At 38.4% G+C, this 26,284-nt stretch overlaps 1 protein-coding gene and 1 long non-coding RNA gene across 23 annotated transcripts in view; one reads left to right on the top strand and one right to left on the bottom strand.

Annotated features, from left to right (window-relative positions):
• Window positions 1–1,108: 1,108 nt before the first annotated feature.
• Window positions 1,109–14,987, bottom strand: LOC106010178 (uncharacterized). Its single transcript, XR_015438792.1, has 3 exons — window positions 14,851–14,987; window positions 3,946–4,011; window positions 1,109–2,415 (listed from the first exon to the last, which is right to left on the bottom strand). It is a non-coding gene; the product is annotated as an uncharacterized LOC106010178 (long non-coding RNA).
• Window positions 14,227–26,284, top strand: part of Nr3c1 (nuclear receptor subfamily 3 group C member 1) — a 107,960-nt gene continuing 95,902 nt past the window's right edge. For 2 of the 22 annotated variants that reach the window (XM_004854332.3, XM_087180455.1), the window contains exons 1-3: window positions 15,230–15,368; window positions 16,026–16,090; window positions 18,586–19,779. In XM_004854332.3, the coding sequence (XP_004854389.1) occupies window positions 18,599–19,779 (1,181 nt within the window). In that variant the 5' untranslated portion in view covers window positions 15,230–15,368; window positions 16,026–16,090; window positions 18,586–18,598. Of the gene's footprint in view, window positions 14,462–14,612; window positions 14,797–15,229; window positions 15,369–15,670; window positions 15,922–16,025; window positions 16,091–16,253; window positions 16,379–16,420; window positions 16,668–18,585; window positions 19,780–26,284 lie in introns of those variants that run through there. The other 20 variants (XM_004854334.3, XM_087180461.1, XM_087180453.1 and 17 more) reach the window with 19 other exon arrangements.

Consider the following 26,284-nt stretch of genomic DNA (forward strand, 5'->3'; position numbering starts at 1 on the left):
TTGCCATTATCCCCTAAACAATACAGTTGAACAACTATTGCGTATTTACATTGAATTAGGTATTGTAAATAATCTAGAGATGATTTAAAGTATCCAGGAAGATGTGTGTAAGTTATATACAAATACTATGCCATTTTATATAAGACACATGAGCATCTGTGGGTTTTGGTATCCCCAAGGGAGGGGGAATCCCAGAACCAATTCCTTGTGGATACCAAGGAACAACTGTACTTCTTTGTGATTTGAGAACAATGAAGAGGAAAAGTTCAGTGACTTTAGCTGAGAAAGGTAAATAGTTGAAAAGAGGAAAAGTAACTGAGGAGCAGGACAGGAAAGGGCACAAAGCTAAAGCCCCATCCCCTGTTCCCATGTTTTGGCCACCATGTTATACAAACTTTGATCAGCAATTAAAAGTTTTTTGATGGCACTGATATAAGTAAAGATATGAATTTGTGGATGACTCATGAGCATCAATAACTTCATAAAAGGTAAACACTAGAGCCTGAAGATGATCTATAACTATGTGTCACGAGGATGAGGAGTTAGGAAAGCTTATGTGTGCATTTTGGTTCCTTGGGAAGTCAGTGAAACTCCAGACAAATCATTCATTCTATTTATCTGTGCTTTTATTTCTTTTGGCTATGGCATTTTGCTGGTTTCAAAGCATGTGACCCACTTCTATGTTTTCAAGTATGTCTCCATTTGAGCATGCTCAGCTGGATGGGAAAGAATCTACATTTCTCTTAGGCTTTATAAGTTTCAAATCCCACAGAGATATGTAACTTGTGTGGTTTATGAAATTAAAGGACCCCAAAGCTGTGAGAAATCTGGTAAATCATACAGTGAAGGTTAAAATTTCTAGCTAGACTTGGCGTGGGTGATGCATAGCCGTAATCCCGGTGCCCTGGAAGGCTGAGGCAAAAGGACCACATGTTCAAGCCCAGCTTGGGCAACTTAGTGACTTAGGGAGACCTTATCTCAAAATAAAAACTAAAAAGGGCTGATGCTAGCTGAGTGTTAAGGCTCTAGGTTCAATCTCCAGTATGGCAAAAAATAAATAAAAAACAAAATTCCCAGATAGTGTGGGAATTGTTTTGTTTGTGATACTTGTTTGCACAGAGCTACATCCCGAGCCAGTGTTTAAAAAAAAAAAAAAATTTTAATTTGGGGACAAGGTCCTGCTAAATTGCTAAATTATCCAGCTTGTGCTTAAATTTGTGATATCAGAGCGCAGGATTACAGGTGTGCACCACCATGCCTAGCCAAAGCTGGATTTTTTTTACAGACTCCCTGGCAGGTGTTCAATAGCCTCACTTCACAGTGCATGATGTAGGGAGGAAAGGGGATTAAAAGGAAGCTAATGAAGAGTCTGTGTCCTCTGGTATGGAGTATGCCTACATGGCCATCTCACTTTCTATAGGGATAGTGGTAACAGTTACTTTAGCATGAGACTGTGCTGAGTGTTTTACAGATAATATCTTATTTACTCTGCATAAAAACCTTATGTGGCAAATACTATTATTACATTTATTTTTCAGATAAGAAAACTAGACTTAGAGAAGGAACTTGCCAAAGACATGTCTATTAAGATGTCAAGTCTCAAGTCTATTTCAAATTGAGCTGGACATATTAATAAGTATATAAATGTTTCTTGAGTCCAACTACTGATATCCTTATCAACCATCATGTTTTATCCTCCTGCCACAGATAAGATAGAAGTGTAAAGTTTATGTAGATAAAACAAGAACAATATTTATATAAGGATTGTGGATTTAATTCAAGTAAGGGATTGATTTTTCATATTAGTAGAGCTAGTTTTAGCTATCAGGTTTTGGTTTCAAGAACACAAACGCCAATGAGATATTAAAAATATTTTAGTTATATAATTCAACTATGTCATATTTACAATACTTATTTAAGTTCATATATTATCAAGTCTGCTAAAAGCAAAGCAATAAAATTAAGCCTCGTTCAATATGGAAAGCAGAGTAATAAGCTAAATTGCTCTAAAGAAAAATAAAACACTTCTTTAGAAGGATTATGGGGTTTTTTTCTTCTTTTAAAATGCACCCTAAAATTGAGAAGCAATTTCTGTATTAATAAAAATGGACATTTTAAGCAGATATAACCAGAATCAGTGAATTTAATAGTTGATATTCTCATTTATGTACATGTATTTTAAATAAAGGAGTTTGATCGTTTCACTTAATCATTAAGATGAAATTATAGCCCAGCTTGTGAAGCAGGTAAAGTTCATTTTTTGGCATTCAGTGAGCTTCTCTTTTGGTCTTCTCCTTTTCTTTTGAGGTATCTGAGAGCCCTCTCTCCTCCAGTAGGAGCACACCTTCATGGTTCAGATCTTTACTTCTGGTTTCAGGATCCTTTCAGATGCCAGTTTTAGAGAACTCCAACTGGCTGAAGTAAAAGAAGAGGAAGAGGAAGTGAGAAAAGAGGAAAGAAAGAGGAAACAGAGGGAGAATGAAAGGAGTACTATTATCTATTGGAGAATGTAACAGTCAAGTCTAGGAGTAGTCTTAGCCTCAGGGTCTAGATACTCAAATTAAATAATTGGGATTATGTTCCCCCCCCCCCCTCTCTCTCTCTCTCTCTCTCTCTCTCTCTCTTTCCAATAGTGGCTCTAAGTGGTAGACTCCAGCTGCTCCAAGCTTGCATCACATGTTTTGTTGAAAAGGTCAAATTTCTAAATAGTCCCAGAAGGCCAAGAATGAAAGCTTGCTTGTACCTGCCATGTGTCCACCTCTCTCTATACTAATGCTTAGATAAATCAGGCCTGGCCCATCCACAGAGTGAGGCACTGGGCTAACAGCACCACAAACACATGAACTGATGTTTAGGAAAAGGATATTCTCCAGAGGCTATTTCAGGTCCTGGTACCATATGTGGAGGGTGGATGCTTGGCAGACAAAACAATGCATACCCATCATGTGGCCATGACACAGGGAATATTAGGTACCCTTTCAGGATAGATGCTGGTCAACAGAAGCATTATGGTATCCCTCAATGATTCCTTGCTGCTGACTTTTCCCAGTTTATATGGAAACCAAATTCACTTGAACTTACAATACATTGAACATAAGATGGATTCAATAAAGCAAGATACAAGACATCTTCAGGTAGTGGCCTGTTCTTCAGTCAGCTAGGACTCCTGCTCAACCTGAAGTTTTCTACAATGCCCAAAGGAAGATAAAATAACAAAATGAGCTAGTAATGGGCAAGAATTTTCTTGATGCTGTTTTGTTTGATTGTTTTTATTATGCAAGACAGTCTCACTCTGTAGTCCAGGTTTGCCTTGAGCTTGCTATACAGCTCAGGCTGGCCTCTAATTTTAAATCCTCCTGCCTCAGCCTCCCCAGTGCTGGGATTACAGGTGTGTGCTACCATTCCAAGCTGGATAAACATTTTTATTTTTATTTATATATTTTGGCACTGGGGATCGAACTCAGGACCTTGTGCTTATGAGGCAGGTTCGGTGCCACTAAGCTAAATCCCCAGCCCCTGGATAAGCATTTTTGGATAAGCATTTTTAAATAAGCCTGCTAATGTGGCTCAATTAGCTACTTAATGGTGAATGTTAATAGTTAATGTTATGAATCACATTTGCCTGAGAAATTCTATGCTATAGAAATACTTGCACAATGATGCAAAGATATAGACACAAGTGTATTAATTGTAGCTTGGCTTACAATAGTGAAAAATTGGAGACTAAAATAATCAATAAAGGAGAGGGTAAATAAATCATACTGTTACTACCTGAAAATATTGACATGAAAAGTCCAAAAATGTTTCATAAAGTTTGAAAATAGATGTAGTAAAACTTCATTTTTGTTTAAAAAATATACTGTATGTGTCTTAGTTACCATCTCCTTGCTGGAACAAAATACCCAGCACCCACAATTTAAAGGAGTAGAGGTTTATTTTGCTCACAGTTTCAGAGGTCTCAGTCTTCTCCTGGCCAGCTGGCTCCAGCCTGGAAGGCCATGGTGGAAGAGCCTGTAGGAGGAAAACGACACACATCACCGAGGCCAGGAAGCAGAGAGTAAAGGGAGGAGCCACGGCGACGTTCCAGGTCACATTCCCACGGACTTGCCTCTACTCATCAGACTCCTAACAGCACATTCAACTTTGGATTCATTAGCGGATGAATCCATTGATTTGTATAGTGCCTATGTGATCCAATCACCTTCCAAAAGCCCCACCTCTGAGCATATGATGGTTCATGGGGACATTCTAGATCCAAACCATAACAGTAAGGGTATGCATGGATGTACAGGTGCATAGAAAAAAGGTTTCTGGAAGTATACATACCAACTCTTAAAAATAGTTATAGACCTTTAGCTCAGTGGTTTCACTGCCTGCTGCGCAACCCTAAGGACCTGAGTTCGATTCCCGTTACCAAAAAAAAAACCAAAAAAAATTTATAGCCCAGGTGGTGGCACAGGCCTGTAATCCCAGCATTCTAGAGGCTGAGGCAGGAGTACCACTAGTTGGAGGCCAGCCTGGGCTACATAGTGAGTTCAAAGCCAGTCTGAGATACGTAGCAGGATCTTATCTCAAAAACAAAACAAACAAAAAGTTACATCTGCAAAATGGAATGGGGGGGCAGTAAAAATTTTTTTATTTTTACTTTATACATCTCTGTGTTCTGTGTGTTTAGGTTTTTATAATAAGCATGTATTGCTTTCTAGAACCTATTACTTTTAAGATTTTTTTAAAAGACAAAAGCAATATTTAAAGTTATACTTCATCCTTTGAATTCTATCCATACAATTTAATTATTTTTCTTGGATGTTCCCAATCTCCCTTCTACAAAATCTTCTCCTTCTTATCACATCTATAAATCATAGCCTCATCCCTCACTAGCAAGTGCTCCATTTTCTATACAGATTGAGCTCAGTAAGGACTTGTAGCCTTATTAAGAATGATTTCCAATGCAAAAGATTAATTTGTAAAACAAACATGGGATGTATTAATACAGCATCAAGCAAAGAATAGTCATTCAATAGCCTATTTTATTTCTGGGTTTTTTCCTATCATTTATTCCCAGAAGAGGGACAGATGGATGGATGGATGGATAGATGGATGGATAGATAGATAGATAGATAGATAGATAGATAGATAGATAGATAGATAATCCTATAGGAGCAATGAAATTTAGTATCAGAAACTAATCACAGGAGGCTCTGTTGGTCTGAAGAACAGAAACACATGTGATGAAATTACAGAGAGGTAAAATAGAAAAGGAAAATCAGGACCAAAGAAAGGGGAATAAAAATATGCTGGACATCATTCAATAACTATTTGCTCATGGTAATTATAGGGATGGAAAACCCATCAGGCCTATGGAGCTAAAATTAATCAGCAAGTATTCATAGACTGCCTCCTGCTTCTATTACTGGTTCTGGCTTCCTGCCTGCCCAGTGTCAAGGCTGGAGACATTTGCATGACATTCAGCTTGTCAAGACAGAAAGAGCAAAATAAGCCAGCAGAGGATCACAGCAGCTACCTATACACCATCATATTCGTTGGAATCATACAAAAGACATTTTGTTTCTCTGAAATAAAATTGCTGAAAATTCGTAAACATCAATATAATACCTGAAAAGAACCCACTTAAGTAGAGATACTAATTCTATAAAGCAACGCTAAATTCATTTGTGTACTGTTAGAAATTTCAAAGTATAAATCCACGTTCAATTTCTATTAAAATTGGAAAGCAAAGCCAATAGGACTTGTACTTAATTTCCAGGGTTCTTTCCATTGTTGACAAACATTAAGGTTAAGATTAATTCACTTAAAATATAAAATACGATGTTTATGTCACTGTTAACATTTTAAAAAATAGCTATTGTAGTGGACATCTGTTGTTTTCTGTATGCACAACATTTTCCTATTTTAATTTAAATTATTTCCAATTATTTCCTCTCTCTCTCTTCTTTCCCCCTCACCACCGCCGCCTTCTCTTGTCTCCCTCATCCCCCCTCTCTCTTCCACTCTCTGCCCCACTCTTAGGCATCAGTGGACACCTGACCTAGTTTTTTGCCAATTGGAGTATACATCCTTTATGTCTCTTGGTCATGGTTAATGGTTCAGGGATGAGTATGTGGCCCAACTAGACAATGAAGCCTCTTCCAGAAACAACTAAGATTATTGAAAAAGAACTCTCTCTCCACTGAAGTTACCAAACTGATAGGGAGTTTTAAATCCAGTTGCTACAGTCTAGCAGATATATATTAGTCAGCTTTCTCATCACTGAACAAACTTCATGACACCTGCATCTTAAATAAGAGGAAAGGTTTATTTTTGGCTCAAAGTTGCAGAGGTTTCAGTCCATGGCTGGCTGGCTCCAGGAAAGAACATCATGACAGAAGGACACGGAGGAACAAAGTTCCTTACTACTTCATGGCAGGTGGGAAGCAGAACACAGCAGAAGAGTGCCAGAGAGATACACCCTCCAAAGGCACAGCCCCAGTGACCCATATCCAACTGGGCTCCACCGCCTAATGGGACATTCAGCCGTAACATCAATGGATTAATTCCCACCATGGTCCACTCACTTTTCCAGGATTCTCTTAATTCAGTCAGGTTGACAATTTAGATTAACTGCCAAAAGTGGAGATAGTCTTCCCAAGAATAAAACCAAAACAGAAAAATAAAGATAAAAGACAGAATTCAAGTCCTTCTGACATAGCCTGAGTTCCTGGACCTAGCCATACCTAAAATTAAACTTCCCCTGGAATTTTGAGTGAAACAGTGAGTTTTCTTTTTGATTTAACATTTGTGTATCTTTTAAATGCACCAAAAAGAAAAAATAATTCTTAATAGAATACTAATGATAAGCTTCCTTTATGCGTGTTCCTACATGAGAAATAGCAAGATAACTTGAAGGAGAACCTTCATAATTCACATCAGTCATATATACTTCCAGGCAACCCTCCTGACCATTACCACAACCACCTCCCCTATCCCTAAACACTCAAGATGTCTTTCCAGTTCACATGTAGTGCCTGATGTATCTATCACTTATGTCTGCATTATTTGATACTGACTTGTTCTTCTGTTTCCATTTCCTCCAGGGTAAAGGTTGTATTATAAAAGGTCTTTAATTTGATAAATATTTATTTACATTTTAAAACTTTGTTTTTAACTGATACATAACAATTGAACATATTTAACTTACACATAATAATCACTTTAAAAACCCTATAGCCTTACACTGGGTTTACCAAGTAATAATTGCTATATCGTGGAAGAAATTATATTTTGTTGAATGAATGAATGAATGAATGAGAAAAATTGGTTATGAAAGTTCTTTTCTTCTTTTTTATTTTTTGAGGTGCTGGGGATTGAATTCAAGACCTTGTACATGCTAGGCAAGCACTCAACCACTGACTCATAACCAGTTCCTTCCATTACTAAATATTCCATGGTTCACTGAAACTATCCATAAAATATCTAATTATCAGAAGACCAAAGTGAACCAAACTGTTACATCCAAACTGAAACTTCAAAGTGTTAATCCTTGGTGGCTGTATAGTTAAGAATTTTTCCTTTATTCGTTAGGGTTGATAGGGTGGATGAATGGGGGAAGATGGTTTCTTTTGCAAAACATTTTCTATATTTAAAATTCTATAAAATTTAGTAAATTCTCTTGCAAAATATTAAAACCAAAACAAATAAGCTCTAATGTGGAGTGTAGTTTTTAGGGTATAATAGAGGAGGCAGGGAAAGTAATGATGGCCAGAAATTTGCTGATAGCTGCCAGGCAATACAATAGGGTGGCCTGTGGTAAGGTCCTCTTTTATAGCATAGCAAAGAAAAACTTGGAATGAGGTCATAAGAGGTATAAAAAGAGGCGGCACTATCTGTGTAACACAGGCTAATAAAGTGGGAGCTGTACAATTAAAATGGGCCGGTCCTGGGGGAAAAAATCTCATACTAGGAATAATGAAGCCATTGAGATGAACAAATAATTCCTCTATGTAGACAAAAATTAATAGTTTCTAGATGAGTAAAATAATTTTCAAATATATGAGTCCCATTTATGGCATATCATTGGTATTTCCACTGGCACTTTAAGGGAACTAGACATTCCACTAAGAACCAACCCTAACTTTTTCCATGTGCTTCAAGGTATTTGCAAACCCTATAACTACCTGTATTTATACCTCCCCTGACTTCTTTTCTACCCCATTCAACCACTGAACCTTCTTGAAATTCACCAGGCAGTCCTCCCTTAGCACAGGACATTCCTGAAAGTCTATCTCTTCCCTAGAGCTGCTAGATGACTGATTTGCCTTCTTTTCACCTCCAAAATGCCTCTCCTGTCCAGCCAGAGCATCTCACCCATTCCACTTCTATTGCCATTGCCCCATGTCACATCTCTTATCTTTCCCTGGACAAACATGCCCGCCTCCTCACTGCTCTTTGCTTCCCCCCTTACCCCCTACAACCCATACTCCACAACACAGAATGACCTTTTCAAATGAGTAAATTAAATCATGTCCATTAGTGTGCAGGTAAATGTTTAGCAATTGCCTGGAGGGAAAGGAATATGTTTACTATAAATTGTACTGATACAAAGTATGTATAGCACACAATTTTCAAAACATGCCATAATACAACACACAACACTCTTTAATAATAACTTCTGTGTGGCCAACTGAATTCACAGTATGGTGTCAGTAATTTTAGCCTAACTTTTGTATCCACAGGTAACCTATGGATAAAATTTAATCATGTTTGACAAAGACAAAATACAAGTAAATATTTAATTAATATTCAATTCAGCAAAGAAGTCGCTCATGCTACTGAAGTTCCAACAGGAATGTTGGTTGATATTTTTACATTAATAACAAAGACATATGTTAGGATTAGTATCATTCATCAATGACATGAGTGACTTGCTGAGTCAGATAATAATTTGTGTATTATTCACAAACTAACACACTTGTACTTTTAACCTTATCAAAATTTCCCTAATACTTAAGTCTATACAATCAACAAAATAACTAAAGTTCTGATTTATAGTGCCTTCTAATTTCTATAGTGTAGGTATTCCACCATGGTTGATTTCAAACTATCAAAATAACATTTCTGAATACACAGCTGGGAAGAGATATGCTATATTACACCATTATATAAGATGCTTATAATGTAGAACAGAACAGGAATAACTTTAAGAGCATAGAAAAACAGTAATTTAAAAGTGAAGTTTTGAGCATTTATCTTTGTTGTTAAAATAACTGTAATTTATAAACAATTTAGTTTTTAATAATGACCACAGTTAAAGACATACAAAATTCCTGAAAATTTAATAATCAGCTCTTGAGAGCTGGTACAGTGGGTTCAGCACAAGACTAAATTGCAAGGGAGTCCTTGCCTTAAAGTCTAGATTGCCCATTGTACTGGTTAATCAGGAAATGAGTGAAAAGAAACAAAGATAACTTTATTTTTGTTGTGGTGAACTGCTGATTCAAAAATTCTGTAAGACTCTCGTTTTCCAAACAAAGTTGTTTAAAAATTGTTTTTAAACACATCATTTCATTTGAAGCATATATATTTCCTGTGAGTTAGGTGGGGTATATCATTAACCTCCTTTGCAGATAGAAAAAAAATGAAAAGACTGGCCCAAGCTCATTCAAACAAGTAAATGGTAGAATGTGTTTCAAATGCAGTTTTTAATGTACAAAATTAAACGAGACTAGAGAAAATTTAACTAATACTGATACCAGCTTGTTTAAAAAATTGCAATAAATGTCCTTTGTAGCACTTTAGGGTCTGATATGACGTACTGTACTTATAAACCCTATTTCTAATTTGGCTTAAAACAAAACAAAAACCTGCATAATCTAATAAGTAAACTGTAAGAACCAAATTGAAAACATAGATTCTCAAACATGAGCTGAGAGGTTCCACTGAGAAATGGGGCAGATTGAAACACTCTCTACCAAAGGCACATGGGACAGAGAAAGATTATATCAGAAAAGGAAGAAAGCTAATGACATAATAGCGAGCCACAAATGCCACAAATGAAAAACAATGTACATAATCTTTGTTAAAATTATTCAGTTTGCTTGCTCTAATGCCAACAAACATTAAAAACATTAGGTTCCTCCTTATGGTAATATTTCATTTATCTGCTGGTATTTACCTCATCCTTGAAACAGATATTGATTAAATTAAGTTCTGCCAGTGTTAAGAATATAGACTTAACCAGGACTCTGATACAGCATTTCATACATATTGGGCACAAAATTGTCGCATTTTAGGTGGCTTCTGATTAAATCATTGAAAGCATCATGACAAACAGCAAAACGCCAGGAAAGCCAGTACCAATTTATCATTTCTCAGTTGATGTGGGAATGTTAATTCCAATTACAAAGAGAAGTAACAAAGTAGAATTTATTATGATTAAGAACTTGCTGTACTAGTGTGAATTGCTTGTAACAGGCATGTCTGTCGTAAAATGCATATACTGAAAAAGAGAGAGATGGGGCATCCCAGCTCAGCTGGGTTAGCCTGAACATCTTATCTTAAAAAGTGAAATAAGGGCCAGGGATTTAGCTCAGTGGTCCTGCTGCCTGCCTGGCAAACACAAGGCCCACAGTTCGATCCCCAGTACCCACCCCCCCCAAAAAAAGTTAAATAAGAATAGAAGTGTTTCCCAAAGCTATTATTTTAAAGAGGCATCTAATAGCTAGAATGATTGCAGGAATAACTGTTTTTAATGTAGGTTGTGCCAAACAGCAAAAGCTGTGTTGGCTTAATATAAAATTAACATACTCAAAATTACTAACACATACACACAAAATTATATTTTAATGTACATTTAACATCACAGCTTTAAGTAGAAAAATAAAATAAATTAAAACTGTAACCGTAACAAAAAAATCGTACAAACACTGTAGAAAAATGTCACAAAGATGTGTTCTTATGTAAGGGAAAATGTAGATGACAACAGTAGAGGTAGGAATGTGGTGTGCTATGTCGTTTTCTGAACAAGATCTTTTGTAACCAACACTAGTCTATTCATTTCAACTAAAGCAAGTTTTCCAGTCTCCCTGGAACACATATGATGGATGCCCAGGGTATGCTGAACCCACAGCCACCATTACTTACTGCTGCTGTCACCAACTGAGCGAGTACCCTCAGCTTGTGCTTTTTCCTTGAGCACATTTATGACACTTGAGCATGTTGTAGTAAATACTTAATTTCATTCAATGTTAAGTAAAGAATGAAATAAGAATTTAAAAAGAAATCATTGTAGTTCTACCAAATCTAAATAGAAAGATCCCATAGAAGTACTTGCAGTCAAATAAGGTGGATATGAGATAATTTTCAAAGACTGAAGTGAGGGCAGGCGGGAAGAATCATAAACATTTAGAAATATGCACTTATTTTATAAATAACTTTGATTTCTTGTTCCACTTTTAAAAAGAAACTGGGGAAAACAGTAACACTACAGATTAGTAATAATAATAATTGGTAATAATGATTGAACACTTAATTTATGTCCCAGAATATGTATTAGATATGTCTAAGTATTTCACATATCAAACTTGTTTCTAATGTGTACTATTTTCATTACCATTTTACACATTATGTAAATTAAGGCATAGAGTTAGGGAACTTGCCCAAGATTATGTTTGCTCAAAGTGATGGAAACTGGATTTTTCCCAGCAGTCTGGCTTTTAACCACTGTGCTGTTCTAGTGCACTGTGGGTATAGTTTATACACAGAAGAAGTCATAGAACTCTATTCAGTGAACTCATGAAACCTTTAGACCTTCAGAAGATAAGCAAATAAATGTCCAAGTGATAAGTTTTAGGTTTCAAAAAGTTTAATGCATCCAAGTTATCATTTTTTATGATTCTCTGGCTTTAAATAACTTAAAAGTTTAATTGCCAGTCTAATTATATAACCTAGAAGGCGTCATCATCTATACAGGGGGGAGATGAAAGATGATGGTCTTAAATACCAGAGCAGAAGTTGGGACCTGCACATCACTGAATTACAACAATGTATTGTATATTTGGACCAAGAGCATGGCATGATAATTGCTATTTTAAAGGGGTAATCTGGTAAAGTGGCTTGGGTTATTTTAATAGAAATAGAAATGATAAAACAGATGAGCAAAATGGGAGAACTCTTGGATATATAAAACTATATAAATATAAAAGATAATTCAGTTATTTTTCTGCCTTAAAGATTTGTTGGTTTTAGGCCACAGCCTCTCAGACTATATACATTCAATCAACAAACATCCACAGAGCTTCTACTTTGCACTAGAGATAACAGGGAAGAAGACAGACATAGTCCCTACATTTATGGGTTTATGTTCTAGTGGAGGATAAAGCAATATAACAAATGCGTGAACAAATAATGAACTATCACTGCTAAGCGCGCTACCAAAGTAAAGTACAAGATACTATAGGAACATATAATAATATAGTAATAAACTTAACTAGCTTTTTAAGGGGAGAGACACTCAGATTTTTAAACCTATGACAATAAAAATCAAGATCCTGAGTAGTATTTGTACATTTTTCATTAACTCATTTGGTCACCACAACAACCCACAGTGATATTATGCCCAGATGACTAGTTGATTGTTAGTATTATAACTCTAAAATATTTGCTGAGTCTATTATATATGGGGCTCTATTCTAGAAGTGGGACATGAAGTAATAAGTAATAAAGAAGCCTGAGACAATCAAAAACATTTCCCCTCAGGTGGGGAAATTTATCTTATTTCTTATCTTGTAGTGATGACTTTCCAGGATTACAGATAAGTAAATATCATTTTAAAGACTTAAGATATAGTGCATTAAGATGTTCAATAGTGCTTGCCAGACTAATAAGTGCTCAGTAGATGTTAATTATTCTTATATTGTAATAATTAATACTAAATCTCGTTTCCTTTCTGATACAACAAACTTCATTTCTTAAATTCTATAAGCACTTAAGTCTATCATGAGCTTGCTATATGCCTCACAGAAATTATGAGATCAGTGAGAAAAACTTCTTTAATAGTAATGAATTCCACCCTCAACACTAAGAGGCTACCAGATCTTGGATAAGCATCAACCTCTGTTAACCCTTAGTTTCCTCACACTGAAAAATCAAGCGGGTTGAGGAGTAAAGCTCAATGGTACAGCACTTGCTAGAACACAGGAGGCCCTGAGTGTGATCCATAGCACCAAGAAAAAAAAAAATCAAATACTTGTAATAATACTTATTGTCAGCAAAAGTGGACAGCAGAGGGGTGTCTAAATGTTAAGTATAAATCTTATTCTTCTGAAAACAGATATCTACAGTTAATCTACAGTTAACTAAGAAGTCTCATAAAATCATAATTTAAAAGCAAATTAGCTATCACTTAAAATTCAAATATGTACGAGAGATGAAGTGGATTCTTTTTCATATAGCAGAATTTCAACTATGAAATAGGCGTATGGTATGGGGAGTTCTACCAGATAACTACTATGGTCCCTTTACATATATACATGTATGTTTAAGTATATGCATACATATATAATTCCTAGTTCTCTTAAACAGGTGGACAAGGATATTTAATTTTAAAACATAAACTATCATAGGATTGGTTCTTGATTTTTTCACTGAAAAATTGTTAATTGGAGAATGAATCCATGAAAGTCATCTGATTCTAGTACTAAGGACTTGGAACCTGGACAAACTGTCAAGTGCCTACTTGACAGTTATCAGAGTAAATTCTCATGTAGGGTCCACTATGGGCATCGAAGGCCAAGGCCTCCATGTAGTTGACTTGTGCCTTCTACGGTTGCAGGAGGAGACTCTCTTGGATTGAATTGAGTTTCGTCAACACCTGGTTGCGCATGCTCTTCGTAAACATTCTTGTGGCAGAATGTTCTCCATTGGCACGGGTTTTCCTTCCCTTTTCAGAAGCAGACACAGTCTCTCTTCCTTTGCCAAGATGGCAGCCCTGGAATCCTCTGGGGGTGGCCCGCCCCCAATCTCAGAACAAAGTACCTAATTAAAGCCAATTTCTTTCCTTACATATCAGACTGCACATATGGCAGCGTTTCCCTTTGTGAACCATGGGAGGGCGATTTAGGCCGGTCGCAATTGAAAACTTTTGCCAAGATGGTGGCTGTGGAGCCCGGCTGGCATCATCGCTTTACCAAGATGGCGACGGACGGCTTCCGGCACGTGCTCCCCCACTGGGCTCCAAGATGTCAGAGCAGAGGCGGCCGCCGTGAGAGTCGGAGCGCGGCGGGAGGAGAGAGCGGCCGCACGCCGGCGCGGGCAGAGACTAAGTGGAGCTGCTGCAGCCCCTGCTCCTGTCAGAAGCTGCCAAGTGCTGTCACCTGTGGGGGCGCAAAAGTTACCTCCCACGCCCTGTAGCAACGCAGCACAACCTGTTCCCCAGTCGCAAACATCCCAACATGTGCCGCACAAGGTAGGAGGCCGGGTCCAGACGCCGCCGGAGCCTTCCCAATGCGGCGGGCTGGGCTGGGGCCTCGCGCGGACACACTCGCCCCCGTCCCTGGGCTGCGCTCTCCTCCTGGACGGGCCACGTGTTTCACGGGCGGAGGGGAGGGCGTAAAGGGACCCGCTCTGGGAGCGTGACGCCGGCGTCTACCGCTGCGCGCGTTCTGTTCTATTTAGAGGCAGGGGTCCCGCGGACGCGAAAGGGTGAAAGCCGCGCGGAGCCCGGGTCGGCAAATGTCAAGACGCGGGGAGGGGCCTGGGCTGGGAACTCGGAGGCGCGCCCCGGAGGGGGTGCAAGGAGAGGTCAGGAGTTTGGGCGGCTGGGCTGGGGGGAGGCGCGCTTCGCCAGCAACTTACTATTTCGTCTGCAACTCGCTTTGAGGCCCGCCACCCCCTACTTTCCTTAATCACAATTTTAAAAGTGCAAAGAAATCCAGCTCGCCGGAGGTTTTGCATTTGGCGTGCAACTTCCTCCAAGTGCGAGCGCGCAGGGAGGGTGGGGGTTGAACTTGGCAGGCGGCGCCTCCTTCTGCCGCCGCCGCCGCGAGCCTCGGGAGGGGGTCGGCCGGGCGCGAGCGGGCTCTGCTTCGCGACTTCTCTCCCGGCGCTCGGGGCCGCCCAGACGGTGCGGGGGCGGGGGACCTGCCGGCACGCGACTCCCGGGCGGAGTATGTAGGCGCCGACCCTCCGAACGGACCCTCCCGAGCCTCCCGTTCGGCCCGAGCGCGGCCGAGGCGCCGTGGCGGCGTTTCCGTGCCACCCCGCGGCCCCTTTGGAAGTGACACACTTCGCGCAACTAGGTCGGGGGCGGCGGCGCGGACCATCCCCGCGGCCCGCCCGCTGTCACCCGAGGGGTGCTGGCGGCGGGGGACCGGGTGAGCTCCGGAGCTGGGCGAGGGCGGAAAGGAGGCAGCGCTTAGAGAAACTAGAGAAACTCGGCTTCCCCCGCCCTGCCCCTGCAAGACCAGGGCTGCCGCGCCGCCTCGCTCTTTCCTGCGGCGGGCATGCGGGCGCTGTCCGGGCCCGGGTAGCGGGCGCCTTGCAGTGCCGGGCGTCGCCAACAGGTTGCACCGTTCCCCGCCGCCTGTGGCGGGGAGCGGCCGGGGGCGGAGTGGGAGCGAGTGTGTGTGCGAGTGTGTGCGCCGTGGCGCCGCCTCCGCCTGCCCCTGCCCCCTGCTCGGTCCCGCTCGCCTGCCGGGCCGGGCGGCCCTTTCGCGTGTCCGCGCTCCCTCCCCTCTTCCTCCTCCTCCATTTTGCTAGCGCGAGTCTGTGAAGGGAACCCGACTCGCCGCCCGCCCGTCGGGGACGGATTCTAGTGGGTGGAAGGAGACGCCGCTGCCGTAGCTTCGCTTCGGGACAGGGGCCGCGCGCTGGAGCCCAGAGCCCGGAGCCGCGAGCGGGCGGGGGGCGGCTTGTCAGCGGGAAAAGGTGACTTTCCGAAATAGGGGCTCTTCCCTCCTCCCTATGGAGAAGGGGGCGGCTGTTTACTTCCTTTTTTTAGAAAAAAAAATATTTTCCTCCTGCTCCTCCAGCTTTCACACGCTAACTTGTTTATCTCGGCTGCGGACGGCGGCGGGTGAGCGGTGCCCTGCCTGAGGTAAGGAGGGCTGGGTCGGTGCGCTGGCTCCCGGAGGGGTGGCGGGGACCGGCTTGGCTCGCCTCGGGGGCTGCGCGGGAGCTTGCAAACTTTTATCGGTCTCGGCGGTGGGGGTGGGGGCTGGCGAGGGCCGGGTGTCCGTGACGAAAGGGCAACGCGCGGGTGACAGCGCTGGCCTCTTCCTCTCCCTGCGCCGCCGTTCCGCGGCGAGGGGAGGAACCTGAGCTCTGACTGCTAGCAGAGCCTCCGCCGGCGAGCGGCTAGGGGTTTCTAGCCTCCGGATCCTCGGTAGGAGCCTGGTATCTTTGTTTTCCAAGTCTCCCTTTTCAGTTTCTTTCTAGGGGCCGCCCAGTCGCCCATTTTACGGTGAACTCCGAACCGCGTCGCCCCGATATTTCCTCTACCCTGGTGGGCCCGAGCGCACTCCGGGGATGTGTGGAGGCCCCTTCGAGCCACACTTCTGGCGGGCCTGCGGGTGTGTGTGTACACGCAGGGGGCCGACGGCTAGCAATTTGGAGACTTCGGCCCGGGCCAGCGATGTCTGGTAGAAGTGGGCGTGTCGGGGAGAACGCAACAGGTCCGGACACATTTCTCTTTGACACCCCCAGTCCCGTTCTTTTGCTGTGGTATCTTTGAGCCTTTTTCAAGGGGCCCCTTTTCCAAAAAAATAGACACTCTAACCGTAATAGTTTTGTACTGCGACTTTTGACAAGTGCTAGTTTGATGTTTGAGGTTGCGAGCTTGATAACTGCGACTTTGTAATACCACTTAAGACCCCTTGGCATGGTTCATTACGCCTGATTATTGGGACGGATTATATGCTGTTTAAATTGGGGGATAATGTCGCTTGTGGGAGCGTTTTCTTTTATGAAGCATTGTTGTGGTTTTGGGTTTGAAGACGGCTGTCAAAAAAGCAGGAGGAAATTCATTAGGCTCTATTTGATACCTTACCTTGTTTAGAGATCATTATCAGATAAACAGGGCAAGGGGCAGGGATCTAAGCCGTTTACCCTTAATACTCCCAGTGGCGGGTCCCCACCCGTTTCTCCTTCATCATACTCCCTTTTCAGGGAGGGCCACTGACGTTTATGCTTCTTAGCATTTCATACTAGAAAAGTTTCCTTTTATTGGGCGGGATTTGGACAATAATGTCCCAGATGTACTCTCAAAGTCTTGGCGCTTCTTAAAACACAATTATTGACTGTGTATTACAAACCTAATTCCTTTAGAATAGGCTCAGAATTTGGATAGGTGAAAATTTAGAATGTAAAGAAAATTATTATGAACATTGTATTGGATACTATTTTATTTAGACTTATATGATGTAATTTTACAGTTGTGGGCTTTTCTGTTTTTCAGTACTGAGATATTTGAAAAGGAAAAATTTAGAGGTAAAAATTAAGAGACATACTAGTAGTATTTCACATTGAAGGTCTTTTGTTGTGTTTTGTTTTGTGGGTACAGTACTGGGGATTGAACCCCGGACTTCACACTAAGCTACATCTCCATCCCTTCTTTACTTTTTAATTTGAGACAGGTTCTCACTAGATTGCCTGAGCTAGCCTCCAACTTGGAATCCTCATTCTTCAGCCTTGCCACTACACCTGGCTTGCACTGAGAGTCTTAAGCAATTTAAAAAATAAATGTTTAATTTATTAGTCTGAATTAAATCTAGACGTTATTGAGAACTATGGTAAGGGTCAAATATCTCGTCATATTCAGATAAGCTAAAATTGCACTGAGATGCTACTAGAACACTGTTCTGCTTTATGTAATGTAAACTTTAGGTGGCTTATATATACCATGTATCTCTCTTCATATACCCCAGATTTGGAGATAGGCACTGTCAGGCACATCCAGTAAGAAATGTGGGTTAAAAATAAGAGCTTTTCCTAGCCTATTAGAAGATAAACAAATCAGTATTGTTTATTTTCTAAATTAAGTGTACATGGTTCACTGGTATGTTGTATTGGGGTTAAATCTGTGACTGATAGTTGAATTTGGAAATAATTGGAGATTGAGAATTTTAGCACAGTATTTATCAAATATTTTATATATATATATGTATTGGTTCTCAGAAGCGTGAATAGCTTTGACTGAAAAGAGGAATTTTAGTGATCACACTTTTTTTGAAATTGAATACTTTGACACTAGCTTGAACCTTTAGAATAATCAGATGCAATGAATTATAATGTCTGTGATTAAAAAAGCAACATGTCCCTTCAATGAGTGGCAGGATGAATAGCAAAGCTTAGTTTTGATACAATTTTGTCCTCAGCTGTGCAGACGAACTGCATTGTACTTTTAAATGAGGCACACTGAATGGGAGCAAGGGATGTGGCTTTTTATTCTTGAAGATAGAAATTACTCTTCTGATAACAAAGAATTTGATTTGGAGTTAACTGAAAGGTTCATTTAACTGGCTGTTTGTTAACTAATTGGATCACAGATAATGTAACCTTACAGCTTATTATGTCTTCCCATCTTTTCTTTAGCTAATTTTTGCTGATGGACTCCAAAGAATCATTAACCCCACCTAGTAGAGAAGAAGTCCCCAGCAGTGCACTTGGTTCAGAGAGGCGGAATGTGATTGATTTCTATAAAACCCTAAGGGGAGGAGCTACTGTGAAGGTTTCTGCATCTTCTCCCTCACTGGCTGCTGCTTCTCAGTCAGATTCCAAGCAGCGAAGACTTTTGGTTGATTTTCCAAAAGGCTCAGGAAGCAATGCACAGCAGCCAGATCTGTCAAAAGCTGTTTCACTCTCAATGGGACTGTATATGGGAGAGACAGACACAAAAGTGATGGGAAATGACCTGGGATTCCCACAGCAGGGCCAAATCAGCCTTTCCTCTGGAGAAACAGACTTTCAGCTCCTGGAAGAAAGTATTGCAAACCTCAGTAGGTCGACTAGTATTCCAGAAAACTCCAAGAGTTCAGCATCTGCTGTGGCTGGAACCCCCACAGAGGAGTTTCCCAAAACTGAGTCTGATATATCTTCAGAACAGCAAAACCTAGAGGGTCAGACTGGCACCAATGGTGGCAATGTGAAGTCGTATCCCACAGACCAAAGCACCTTTGACATCTTGCAAGATTTGGAGTTTTCTTCTGGGTCACCAAGTAAAGAGACGAATGAGAGTCCTTGGAGATCTGACCTGTTGATGGACGAAAACTGTTTGCTTTCTCCTTTGGGAGGAGAGGACGATCCATTCCTTTTGGAAGGGAACTCGAATGAAGACTGCAAGCCTCTTATTTTACCGGACACTAAACCTAAAATTAAGGATAATGGAGATGTGATCTTATCAAGTCCCAACAGTGTACCACTGCCCCAAGTGAAAACAGAAAAAGAAGACTTCATTGAACTCTGCACCCCTGGGGTAATTAAGCAGGAGAAACTGGGCCCAGTTTATTGTCAGGCAAGCTTTTCTGGGGCAAATATAATAGGTAATAAAATGTCTGCCATTTCTATACATGGTGTGAGTACCTCTGGAGGACAGATGTACCACTATGACATGAATACAGCATCCCTTTCTCAGCAACAGGATCAGAAGCCTATTTTTAATGTCATTCCACCAATTCCTGTTGGTTCAGAAAATTGGAATAGGTGCCAAGGATCTGGAGATGACAACCTGAGTTCCTTGGGGACTGTGAACTTCCCTGGTCGATCAGTTTTTTCTAACGGCTTTTCAAGGTAAGATTAATGCTTTTTTATTTTGTAACAATGGTAGTTTAAACTAGTTTGATAGATTAAAAAGTCATCTATTTATGTGTCTTCTCCAAAGATTCATGCTCTTTTCCCATATGAATAAGTGGGCTTTTGAAAGTAGGCATGGTAGACAGTGTAAGTAATTTACCCCTGCATATCTACTTCAGGGTTTTTGTTGTTAAATGTGATATTCAGTATCCCATTGGCCAGTATTGAAAATTTTATTTCAAAACTTCAAAATAATATTGCTAAGTAACAAGTATCTTAAGGGAAAATTGTATAAATTCAGAGGAGTTAATGTCTGGTAATAACGCAATTATTGTGTGTATTGGTTGTTTTAGAATGTTGCTAAATTAAAATATACCCTTAATATAGACATAAAGAAAAAATTTGTAGCTATATTTTTTGTGAAGTGTTAACTTGAGATTAAAGGATTAAAAATTAAAAGTATTAATAATGACCCCTATTCAAATTGAACCTTAGTTGAAGAATTTCAGTTTAAAAATTGGTAAAGCACTGCATTATACAGTGTACCACGTCATAGTATTAGACATAGGTCTTGTTCCCAGCATTCCCAACCTGAAGTAGAGAAGTTGAGTTTGCTGGTCAGTCTCTAAAAAAGGAATTGGCGGCAGTTTGGTGCAGAACAAAATTTTACTTTCAGATGTTCCTGCAAGTTCTCAAGTAGATAACTGATGGCCAAAATTGTTAAGCTTCAGTTTTCAGCTGTCATTTGATTTCTCTTTTCTTTTTCCTGAGTCATTTATAAGTATACTGACATTTTTGTCTGGCCTTAAAAAGGTCCTTTAAAATGGAACTGTTAAAAAATAGTTCTAAATTTAGGTATACTGTATTGTTAGGGGTTAAATTCTGTAGTTTGTACCTCTAAACTCAAGTCAAATGGTAGATTGTATGTACATTCTAGGTGTGTAGGAAAATATAAAAATGTGGATTGCAGTGGCCAAGATTGATTAATCATTGTTTTTTTTAAGAAGGCATAGCAGACTTATTTGTACATAACCATTTCAAGTTTTTTCTTAAATGTTAGTGATGTCTGTTGTTCTATTAACTAGTCACTGAGCATTTTACTTAAAACTCTTAAATTATTTTTTCTGTGAAAGGTGTCTTAATGTTGACATACAAAGAGATGCCTCTTATGTAGGTAGCTTTTCTTATTAGGGAAAAAGTTTAGACTTAGATTTAGGTTATGTTCTGTTCTTGTAAAAAAAAAGCCTTGTTTCTTAAGAGAAAAAATATCTTGGTTCTTATGTGACTTAATGCAAGCTACCTAGTAGTAATGAATTATTTTAAAAGTACTTTTATTTAGAACACTATTTCAGTTTTTTAATTGTTTCTGAATTAAAGGTTTTAAATTTTTCCAATAAGGAGATTTGAGTTAGGTGCTGTTTCACATGTTCAAAGACATGCTGTGTTTTAAGTTTTCCAATCTCAAAATTTTCACAATGGATTTCATGTACTTGATTTTTCTAAGAGTAAGTACATTTGATTTTTAACTGTAGAAAACTATTAAATAGATTTGTAAAACGTTATACAAAGAAAAACAATATATTAAGGAAACTCTTTGTCGTGATAGGCATCGTAGTACTATTTTCATTTTGTTGTAAGGAAAAAAATTGGAACAAAGCAGTTTTCATTCACTGAATTTTCAGTAAACCTTATAAAATCTGGGATTGCAGAATAAATCTTAGATGAACATAGTTACCTTTAAATCATTAAATCATTAATAATGATTTAAATAATTTTACGGTACTTTATGACCTACAAATTGTCTTCATATACTTTTGAGCTTCATAACTTCATTACAGAGCTCTTTAGAAATTTCTTACTGGCCCATGAAATGATTATTTTTTTGCTGATAAGTGATTTGAAATTATTACTAGTTTGTTTTCTAACGAATAAGTTAACAATACCTCAATACAGGATAGTTTGATACTGTTTGCAAACACCATACATTATAGCCTTAATTAAGCACTATGATTACCCAGAACAAAGCTTCACCCAAATATACTGAAACAATGTTTCTTTTCTAACCGTCATTGAATTAGTCTATTGTTTCCAAACAACAGCTTCAATAAAACTAAAATTGGTTGCTTTCTGTATATATTACATGACTTTAGCCAAGCATTAGCTCTGATCAGTAACCCTGAGTTATCAGCAATTAAACTAGTATGTTGAAAGGCAGCAACTTGATTGAATACTGACTTTGACTTTGGATATAAAAATATTAAATTCCTGTAATCATTTAGTTTTTAGTGTAAAAAAGTATAAATTATAATTTGACTTAAATTGTCATCTAAAATTGCTTTATTCAAAACACTTTAAAAAACTACTGTAGGCGATTCTTTTAGATATGTCAACACACCACATTAAGTTAGCATATTGTAAAAATATAAACAGCATGATTGAACGCAGAAACACATTGTCTTTTTAAGGGTTAAATTCATTGGTAGTAAAATAAGAGAAACCTTACTGATGCCCAAATCTATTCTTAAGTAAACTGAACTAGCTATTCCAACTTAATGTGCTTTTTTAAATACTAAAATTCAACAAGGTTAGCATAAATACCACATTGATGAAGGCACATTTCTGCATGATTTGATTTTCAACATTGTTTCCCCTCAACATTAATGGTGAAACTGCTGAAAAGAAACAGAAGTAAACAGTTTTAGGTGGAGTTAGAGCTTTTATACTGAGATAAAGTTGAATATTTAGTGCTAAAAAGTTGACTGTTTTCTGAAGGCTAGGATTATTAGAGAGAATGATGCTAGATGAACTTGTAAATTTAGTCTTAGGTTGAGTCTAGGGCTCTGGTTATTTGTACTTAATAAGAGTACTTATTTAGATAGATTTAGGTGTCTCATTAGTCATATCTGTTTTTAATTTCATAAAAGTAGTGAAATTGAAGACTTGTCCAAACACAGGAGAGTGAAGTAAATTCTGTCCCTTTCTCATTTTTCTTATAGAAAGGGAGGAAGCATAAAGGAAGGAGCAATTTTGTTTTGGCTATCATTTCCCCTCTTTTTGATGGATGGTTTTACTGCTTAATGTTTTCTTTTTCCTCTTCTTCCAAAGCTTCTTAGGTGTTTTCGTGACTTTTTTGTTTAGTATTTCTGATGTGATTTAATAAATCATAGGAGGTGATTTTATTTATTGTTAGCTTTATGATAAAATCTTTTTTAAAAGAATCTATACCTTCTTATGGCTGTATGTTTGATTCAAAATTTTAAGATCACACTGTATTCAGGTGTCTTAGTTTAGTGTGGAATGATTAATACAGAAATATATGATGAACATTTACTCAGATTTCATTGAAATTTTTGTGATGTTTGACTATTCCCTGTGTATTTTTATAACAGATAACACAATTTGTACTCATAATGCTGTTTTGTGTATTTGTGCTACAGATATTTTAATCTGACCACTTTCAATATATTATTGAATGTTTATTAATTTTAGGCCAAACGTGAAATACATCTTTGCATAAGTGTAGATTAAATATTAAATGCAAATTTTATTAGTAAAATTAACATGTGAATAGAGAACACTTCAGAGGCCTTTTGAGATTTTAATAGAGAGAGAGAGAGGGTTTATTTTATCATGAGTGCCTAATATGAAAGACAAAGTATCTGTGTTAATTGGTTAGTTGTCTTAATCTACCCTGACCTGCGGGTGATTGAAATACCATAGTTACATTAAGAAATCTTCATTTACATTGCATTTAGAATAGGTCTGAGGCACGGTTCTTAAAACAAGTATTTTTTCTGGCTTTAATGATTATATCTACTTTAAAATTAGTAGCATATTCATATTATATCTTATGTGAGCAAATTAAAAAGGCAAAATAGGTTTGTATTGAATAGCATTTACCCTTATGAAGTCATCCTGGTAAGGCTTTCATCAAAAATAATGGTGTACTGTAATATTTATAGGTTTTTGCTAAGTTAATGGGCGCTTGCTTCCATATTTCTGAGTCATGCCCAATACATATATATTGGTGAATCCTGTTGCATAAAGTTTTCAAGAAATATTCTGAGTTAAGCTGTAACTGGAAAAAAAATTACTTACTGACCTTATTGAACAGAGGGTTTAAAAGCCTATGCATTCTTTATTTCTATAGCTTTAGAGAGCCAACTACTTTCATCTTCTTGTGGAATAGTCTACCTGGGTTTTGTATTTTTCAAGTAAATAAAAATATTCTTAAAGAGAACTTTGATTTTAACAAAGCCCCATTAAAGGCAGGGGTGGAATGCCTCACCTGTAATCCCAGCATTTAGGAGGCAGAGGCAGGATTGCTGAGAGTTCAAGGCCAACATGGACTCCTGAGCAAGGCCTTACCTCAAAAAAAAACAAATGAAGAAAAGAAAAAAGGTCCATTAAGTGTTCCTTTCCCCTTTGAATTGCTTGTGGTTGCTTCTTCTATGCTAAACTAGGTGTGACTTGTAATGGTGATATTTTTTTTGGGGGGGGGGGGGGAATCTAACTCAGAACCTTGCTCTTGGCTTGTGAGGCAGGTGCAGTGCCACTGAGCTAAATCTCTGACCCTGTGATGATTCTTTTTTCATTTTACATATTAAAAAAAATTTTTAGAACATTTCAATATTAGTTATAGACAGTGGTTTCACCCTCCAGTGGGTAAGGGGCAAAGAGAGTTGTGGAATGGTGAAGATACATTTAAAAATACCAAAAATAGTTCAAAAACCAACAGTTTGGATCATGTGTATGAATTCAGAGATTTAAGAGAAATTTGTCACTGCTTCTAACTGGGGATTACAATTGTCTCTTTAATTTGAGGTAGAAATCTAAAACTGATTTTAGTATTATGAACCTGTTTTTACATTGTTGTCTCTAGATATGTTTTATCACCAAAATGAAGGAGTGAGCATTTTACTTCCTTTTAGCTTATTTCTGCTAAAATCTAGTCCGTATTTGCCCCATTTTTATTTTGGCTGCTATTTAATAAATGAAAATCCAGCGACTTGAATGCAGTTAAAATAGTGATGTCTTATTTGATATGAACATTTCATATTTCATAGTGCAGTTTTACAAATTTTTTTTTTTTTTGGTACCGGGGATCGAATTTGGGTCCTTGTGCAGCAGGCGACGAAACCACTGAGCTAAATCCCCGGCCCAACAAATATTAATTTACTATGCAGTACAACACTTCAGTAATGTATTTCCACGTGTTATGTATTCTCCAAAAGTATTGAAGAAATTAAATTCTTAATTGATGGTAAGTAGGCAGAATACACTACGGGCTTCTGCAAGTGCTAGACACTCATTTAAACTTTACTGCAGTACAGTCCTTAAAGTCAGTTATTTTGAATGAAGCTATGTCATTCCTTAATTTTATCTCAGGCCGGTTTAAATATTAATAGCTTGTCTTGATAGAGCTGCATGCTTAAGCATACTTGTTCATAGTAACTCAACTATTAATTTTGACTGCCGTAAATTGCTTTTTCTTTTTAGCAGGCTTCAATAATATTAACATTTCTTAGAGCACAACAAACTTAGAGAAAGTACTTCTTTTTTTTAGAATATTTTTTTCTATTCACACTGTAGGGCACAAAAATATATATAAGCAGAGAAAAAGGTTTAATAGTATAGTTATAGTTGGTTACATATTGTTTCACCTTAAATTTTAAATTTTGTAACTAATAATTTAAAGTTCAACTTAAGTGTACAGTGTTTAAGACTTTTTTTGCACTAAATGTTAACTTTTATTTATTTTTATAATAAATTAGCCTTTATTCTAGTTGATTTCATAATTTTTCATAATATTTAGCCTGGGCTATTATGAAAGTATATGTGATAGCCAAATTTTGAAAGCTATTGTGAAATGACATTCAATTTACATGATTTATTATTTCATGCTGGTTGGTGCAGTGCTGTGACTTCTGACCTTATGACTGTCACATGTTGAACATTAAAGCTCTACCAGCTTGTTAGGTACAGTTTTATGTTGTTTTAATGTTTTGTTTTGTAATTATTGGTGATAAGAGTTTCATTAATTTTAAGATGCAGGATTTGGTGATCCCCATACTTTTCAAACAAATTTTGATTTAGATATTCAGTAACAGAAATTTAGTTCACTGTTGTTCTACTACAGTGAACTAAAAATGAAAAGACCCAGGGTCTAAAGCTGAGCTGAGCCAGTCCATGACCTTTGGCAGTAAGGTGTTTTGGGGTTAGAAATATTTCTTTACAACTCTGTCGAACTGTTTTCAAAACATGTGCATGTGTTTATCTAAAATTTGACAGTCTTATTAACCTATTAATGTGGTGAGGAAGTAGTTGGGGTATACTAAAGTTGGTTTTCTGACATTTTCTTTTTACGCTATTAAGTACAAGACAAAAAATGAACTCAAATTTGGAATTTTATAAGGATTTGAAGTAATACAGTTGGTGGCATATAAGAAATCAAATGTAAATATTGCTGTTGTTAGCACCCAAGAAATGGAGCTTTGGGGTT

Source organism: Heterocephalus glaber, unplaced genomic scaffold (genome assembly GCF_053883595.1).
Source record: "Heterocephalus glaber isolate CG9 unplaced genomic scaffold, H.glaber_assembly_v1.0 deba00001463, whole genome shotgun sequence".
NCBI lineage: Eukaryota > Metazoa > Chordata > Mammalia > Rodentia > Bathyergidae > Heterocephalus > Heterocephalus glaber.